This window comes from Papaver somniferum, chromosome 4 (genome assembly GCF_003573695.1).
Source record: "Papaver somniferum cultivar HN1 chromosome 4, ASM357369v1, whole genome shotgun sequence".
In the NCBI taxonomy this organism is placed as follows: domain Eukaryota; kingdom Viridiplantae; phylum Streptophyta; class Magnoliopsida; order Ranunculales; family Papaveraceae; genus Papaver; species Papaver somniferum.
Genome location: NC_039361.1, coordinates 46,590,931 through 46,597,423, shown reverse-complemented (window position 1 = coordinate 46,597,423; position 6,493 = coordinate 46,590,931). Strand labels below are relative to the sequence as shown.

At 34.2% G+C, this 6,493-nt stretch overlaps 1 protein-coding gene across 1 annotated transcript; it reads right to left on the bottom strand.

Annotated features, from left to right (window-relative positions):
• Positions 1 to 312: 312 nt before the first annotated feature.
• Positions 313 to 2,217, bottom strand: LOC113275366 (transcription factor MYB20-like). Its single transcript, XM_026524852.1, has 3 exons — positions 1,824 to 2,217; positions 1,463 to 1,592; positions 313 to 1,124 (listed from the first exon to the last, which is right to left on the bottom strand). Exons 1-3 carry the CDS (start codon positions 1,954 to 1,956, stop codon positions 431 to 433), a joined length of 957 nt encoding a protein of 318 aa, XP_026380637.1. The 5' UTR covers positions 1,957 to 2,217; the 3' UTR covers positions 313 to 430.
• Between the last annotated feature and the right edge of the window lie 4,276 nt (positions 2,218 to 6,493).

The window sequence follows — 6,493 nt, the reverse complement described above, 5'->3', positions numbered from 1 at the left end:
CAAATTTAATTTTTAAATAAAATGAATGCAAATAATGAAAATGTCTCTCTTGAAGAAACGGGGTTAGGTAGGTTGATACAATATAATTGTCTTACCATTTCAACAATATTTCGTTCAATCAAAACGAGGCTGACTTTATTATTAAAAATAAATAAATAATTCAAAGCAAACCTCAAGATTACATCACCTTTCTCACTGTTTTTTCATTTATTTTTTGATTATGAAAAGAGAAAGAAAGTAATTTTACCAAGAAAATATACAGTGAAATAAAATAAATTTAAGTGTGTAATTAACAGTAAAAAGAAAAAGAGAGGGGGGGAAATCAAAGATGAGTTGTTATTTTTCTTGTTGTGTTTCTCTGTAATAATAAACCTTGATCAAGTTACAAACAATGAACCCCAAAATTCCGTCACAAATGCTATTAAAACCTCTACAGGAGCTCAAATTTCCAAGCTTCTTCTTCCAAAATGTTGTTTCTATGGTATTGATCATAATGATTGAAACTAAGATCATGCTGGGTGTTGATATTATTATTGACGGATAGTTTTCTGCTTGATCCATCCAGCAATAAATCATCACAAAGATATTCCCAACAGTTAAAATCGTCCCAAATTCCGCCACCACTTACCATATTTGTATATTCAGGCCAATCCAAATTTGGAAATCCTAATTCTTCATTAATCTCAGACGATGAAGAAGATGATGACGACGATGCTGATGAAGAAGTAACAGAGGATGAAGAATTATTATTCTTCTGATTACAGTTCACTAGTATTTCATGAGGTTGAATCAACGGAACTTCATCCGTACAAAACCCGTCGCTGTTTCCTGTCGTATTCGTTTCTAATTCGACACCTTTGGTTTGATCATCATCAGTCATGGATGAATGCTGAGAATTCTCAGTTCCAGATTCAGTAATATCAATAACTGGAGAATATTGCTGGTTTGGCTTCTGAAGATGATGATTATCAACATTTGTGGTGGAGGTTGCGGCAGGAACCAGTGGTTGATGAGTAAGAGGATCAATTCCCATTTTCTTTAGCTTCTTCTTGATGTGGGTGTTCCAGTGGTTCTTGATTTCATTATCAGTTCGACCAGGGAGATTGGATGCAATCTTTGACCATCTGTTATTATCAACAGAAAACTGATTAATTAAAAGTTAAGAACCATATATAAAAATCAAGAAATCAATAGAAATTATACTTAATTAGTGAGAAACACATAATTGGCTTATAAGATGTGCAATTATTTGGTAAGAACCTCATTGTCAGAGGTTGACGGGAAGAATATTAAGTATGAATACTTCCTACCAACTCTCCCCAACCGGCATTCTAAACCACCTTAATTAACTTTGCAACTGTACGTATAATAAATATATGGCGAATAGAAACATGCCTCTTGGTAGAATACAATACAAGTATATTCGATCGGAATTTATGTGTGAAATATGTTTGTAGCATACCTATTGCCAAGACGAGCATGGAGATCGATAACCATTTGTTCTTCAGATTCTGACAATAAACCTCTCTTCAGATCAGGCCTCAGGTAATTCGTCCATCTTAATCTGCAACTTTTGCCGCACCTTAACAGTCCTGTGGGAAAAAAAACACGTAAAATCTATCAGTCAATTGCAAAAAAAAGAGTAAAGGAAGAAAAAAAAAATTATCAAAACCTTTTTAATTAATGAAAAGGTGATCTTTTTTTCTTTTTTTCAATCTTAATTAATTTTCTAAGTCTTTTTGGCGAATATACTGGGTTATGATTGAAAACCCAGAAAGAAAGATAGAAAGCAAAAAGTTTTGAATGTTGATTAGAGAATGGACCTGCAAGTTTAGGAACAGCTCTCCAACAGCATTGGCCATTAGTTAGAATGAAGTTGATAAGCTTCTTATCTTCTTCAGCTGTCCATGGCCCTTTCTTCAACCCTACTTTTTCACAACAAGGTTGCCTTCCCATATCCTTAAAATTTTGCTTAATCTTCTTTCTCTATATGAATGAATGATCAGTCTGGGTTAATTTATATTGGTGGTTGCCAAGAAGTATTCAAAAGGAAGAAACAAACAAATGTGTGTGGTGATGTATGTGTAGAGACAAAATGAAAGATCCAGAGAGAAAGAGAGATAGAGAGCAACTAGAGAGGAAAAAAAAATGAGAGATTGAAGAATGAATAAACAACAACACCTACGCTTTTATAATAGTCTACCCAGCCTCCCTTCCCCACAAGAAAACAAGGAATTGGTTATTTTGGCTCCACTCCTCCTTCCTCGACATCTCTCTTTACCCTAGTTAGTAATTCGGGATTCGGCAAATGTACGGAACGGCAAACGTACGAGTATTATACGGTTTTGTAAAATTCAGATTCGGTCCAAAATTCGGTCAACGGGACGTGATTCGTCATTAATTCGGAACGGCATACGTACGTGTATAATTCGATTTATAAATGTGAGTTCGGCTCTGAAAATTCGGTATCTATATATAACAAATAATTTGTATTTATAAGGTCATGGACCAATTTTTATGCATATGTGTGAGTTATTTAAGGAAAAATAAACTCAATATGATGATATTAATAATATATACAACATTAGTTATCCAAAAGGACGTCGTATGGTGGTTTAGATGCTTGGTTAGTGAGTTTGAGATCTCTCTCACCTTCACCTTCAAATCTCTTCAGTCGTTTTTGTTTCATAAAAATTACAACACGTCTAATATTCGGTCGTGTATGTTCGGGAGGCAGTAAAGCCCAAAAAGTGGAGTCTTTGAAAAGTAAAAGCTAAAGAATTTATGGCGAATTAAGTGAACGTATCATTCGGGATACGTAAAATTCGTGAACGATTCGCGAATAATCCGGGAATGCCACATAATACGCGACTTGGGTTCGGAGTTGCAAACGTACGCGAATAAAACGGTAAAATTCGTGATACGGAAAAATTCGCGAATGATTCGCGAATCATTCGCGAACTTACTAACTAGGCTCTTTACTGGCATTTGGAAAAGGGAAAATGAATCATTTGCCCAAATATTTTTAAATCACGAATCAAATGTACGAGCAAAAAATAGTTTGAGTGAAATGGCCAAAAAAAGAATAATAATGATGAAACTGGTTTCATCCTTGCTTAAATTTAAAAAATAACAAGGATGAAACTAGATACATCCTGTGTAAATTAAAAATAAGAAAAAGTATTTAAAAATGAGCACGATGAAACTGGTTACACCCTGCCTATTTTTACATTTTTTTCCATTTAAATGGTATCAAAATCTAACTGTCCATTTCACTCAGAAATTGTTGATTTTGGTCTTTTTAACCAATTTTGTGTTTGGAAAATCCGAAGATGGAAACTATACACACGTGTGAAGAGACATGAAATCTATGTGGCACGTGGGGTGTCATCTTCAGATAACGCCACCTCATCCACTTTGGTTGCCTTTGCTTCCATTTCAAGCGTATGAGAAAGATACTCTCACTCTACTCTACGTGCTTTTCAGTGGACACAAAAATAACACTTACGGAAAAAAGGGAAAAAAATAATTAAATGAAATTTGTTGTATTTATTAGAGGAAAAATAAGAAAATACACATAGTGATAATAATAACAGTAGGAGCACGGGACCAAGGTGGCATCATGTTATTGGGTCCAAAAAAGATTGTGGTCTGCTTTTGATGATGATTATGATTTTAATTACTTAAGTATATTTGCTCGATGTATTAAATCGTTTTAGGGAATTAATTGTGTATATATGTTCAATGTACATATCATTATAGATAAGGTCATTAGGATTTTCCGGGATCTTTATTCATTAAACTTTTCGAGACAATGTATCTAAGATAGATGCATATGGAAAGACCACTAAATTTGATTTTATTAGATTCTATGTTTCAATAAATTTCAATGGAATCTCTGTCATTATATAAGTAAATAGGTTTCCATTTGTTTACCAAAATGATGGTCTCAGAGTTGAATATTACACTTAAACTTTTTGAGTAAGAAGGTATCAGTAAATAAAGAAAATTCTATTTGAGCATTATTCTTTGAATTGAAAATTCTTTGTATTTAGGAATCTAGAACAATAAATTATGTAGTAATTCGGATTTTCTGTGTGCCATAATTAATGGTTTAGTTTGAATCGATCTTATCAGCGAGACAAAGAGAAAATGGGGATGGAGACCCGTTAGATTGGAGTGTTTTGCAAAATAAACGAATCTCTTTCGTATACAAATTAACGTCTGATAATTTACTTCTAAGTATAAGTGTCGTATCCACACAATTATGTCTGAAAACGGTCGGTCTTATATATGGTTAAAACTACATTATTTTCCTGACATTATAAAGGTCGTCGTATGTATACAGTTTCTCTTTGTATTCCAAAATACTACTTAACAGTTGTTTAAGTCACCTAAAGGCGATTCAACGTGGGTTTGCCCGAACGGTATGTCCCAATGAATGAACTAAGAGTCTAAGGCCGATAAAAAAACAGGAAATGGGCTATATAGCCAAAAACACAAGTTTTCTGGGCCATATGGACTGGTAGAAGTTTCGTCTGGGTCAAATGGACAGTTCAACTTTTTAATTGAAACTGACCCAATTACCCTTTTGTAACTGCACGTTCTCCGTCTCCTCAACAAAACCACGTTCTCCTTCTCTCTTCAGATGAAAACCGCCAACATCCTTCTTATTCATCTTCTCACAAACTAGAAGAGGAACAAATTCGTCCACTGTTTCCCTACACCAAAAACCATCAGAAATCGATTTCCTGCACCGTCTCCTAACCATCAACAGTAGCAGATTCATCAGAAACCATCCGAAAATCAGTTTCCTCCACCGTCTGCTAGTTTCATCAACCTTCAACACCTTCATGAAATTGGGTTTCATTCACCGTCAACACTTTCGTGAAATTGGTTTTCATTAACCGTTTTCAAACACCATCAACACTACTCTACAACATCAGAGGTTTCTAGGGTTTCAATCAATCTATCAGTTCAGTGAAGAATCAGGGTTTTAAATCAATTTGAAGAATCAGGGCTTCAAAATATATAGGATGTAACTGGGTTTCATCTGAATCCTGCAGAAACTGGTTTTCATCTAGCTTTGAAGATATGATATAATTGAGTTTCATCCATATTTAAAAATATGATTTAACTGGTTTTGTGCCAAATTGTTGCAGGAAGCAATAGCATAACTACTTATGCAGATAACCTAAACAATGCATAACAGGTCATTCAGTTAATTTTGGATCTGCATAAGATCCAAAATAAGTGACGCAGGGAAGGCGTAAAAAAAAATTTATATGCATAACTAATTATGCAGATAACCTAAACAATGCATAACAGGTCATGCTGTCGATGTTGGATCTGCATAAGATGTTATGCAGTTAAACAATAAGTGACGCAGGGAAGGCGTAAAAAAAATTTATATGCATAACTACTTATGCAGATAACCTAAACAATGCATAACTTGTCATGCTGTCAATGTTGGATCTGCATAAGATGTTATGCATTAAAACATTAAGTGACGCAGGGAAGGCGTAAAAAACCTTTTATATGCATAACTACTTATGCAGATAACCTAAACAATGCATAACAGGTCATGCTGTCAATGTTGGATCTGCATAAGATGTTATGCAGTTAAACAATAAGTGACGCAGGGAAGGCGTAAAAAAAAATTTATATGCATAACTACTTATGCAGATAACCTAAACAATGCATAACTTGTCATGCTGTCAATGTTGGATCTGCATAAGATGTTATGCATTAAAACAATAAGTGACGCAGGGAAGGCGTAAAAACCCTTTTATATGTATAACTACTTATGCAGATAACCTAAACAATGCATAACTTGTCATGCTGTCAATGTTGGATCTGCATAAGATGTTATGCATTAAAACAATAAGTGACGCATTGAAGGCGTAAAAACCCTTTTATATGCATAACTACTTATACGGATAACCTAAACAATGCATAACAGGTCATGCTGTCAATGTTGGATCTGCATAAGATGTTATGCAGTTAAACAATAAGTGACGCAGGGAAGGCGTAAAAAAAATGTATATGCATAACTACTTATGCAGATAAGCTAAACAATGCATAACTTGTCATGCTGTCAATGTTGGATCTGCATAAGATGTTATGCATTAAAACAATAAGTGACGCAGGGAAGGCGTAAAAACCCTTTTATATGCATAACTACTTATGCAGATAACCTAAACAATGCATAACTTGTCATGCTGTCAATGTTGGATCTGCATAAGATGTTATGCATTAAAACAATAAGTGACGCAGGGAATGCTTAACAAAAACAATAACACTTCTTATATGCATAACAAGTTATGCAGATACTCTAAACAATGCATAACAGGCCATGCAGTTATTTTTGGATCTGCATAAGATGTTATGCAGTTAAACAATGTTCGTATTTTATGCAGTTAAACAAGTTATGCATAATAAGTTATGCAGTTCTGCATGTTTGCTTTCATATGCTTGAAATATACATTCATTC

Excerpts from the sequence above, each read along its gene's own strand:
- LOC113275366 (XM_026524852.1), bottom strand. The coding sequence starts at position 1,956 with ATGGGAAGGCAACCTTGTTGTGAAAAAGTAGGGTTGAAGAAAGGGCCA. Across the intron at positions 1,593-1,823 it reads AGCTGTTCCTAAACTTGCAG|GACTGTTAAGGTGCGGCAAA; the intron begins GTCCATTCTCTA and ends TTTTTCCCACAG. Across the intron at positions 1,125-1,462 it reads CATGCTCGTCTTGGCAATAG|ATGGTCAAAGATTGCATCCA; the intron begins GTATGCTACAAA and ends TGATAATAACAG.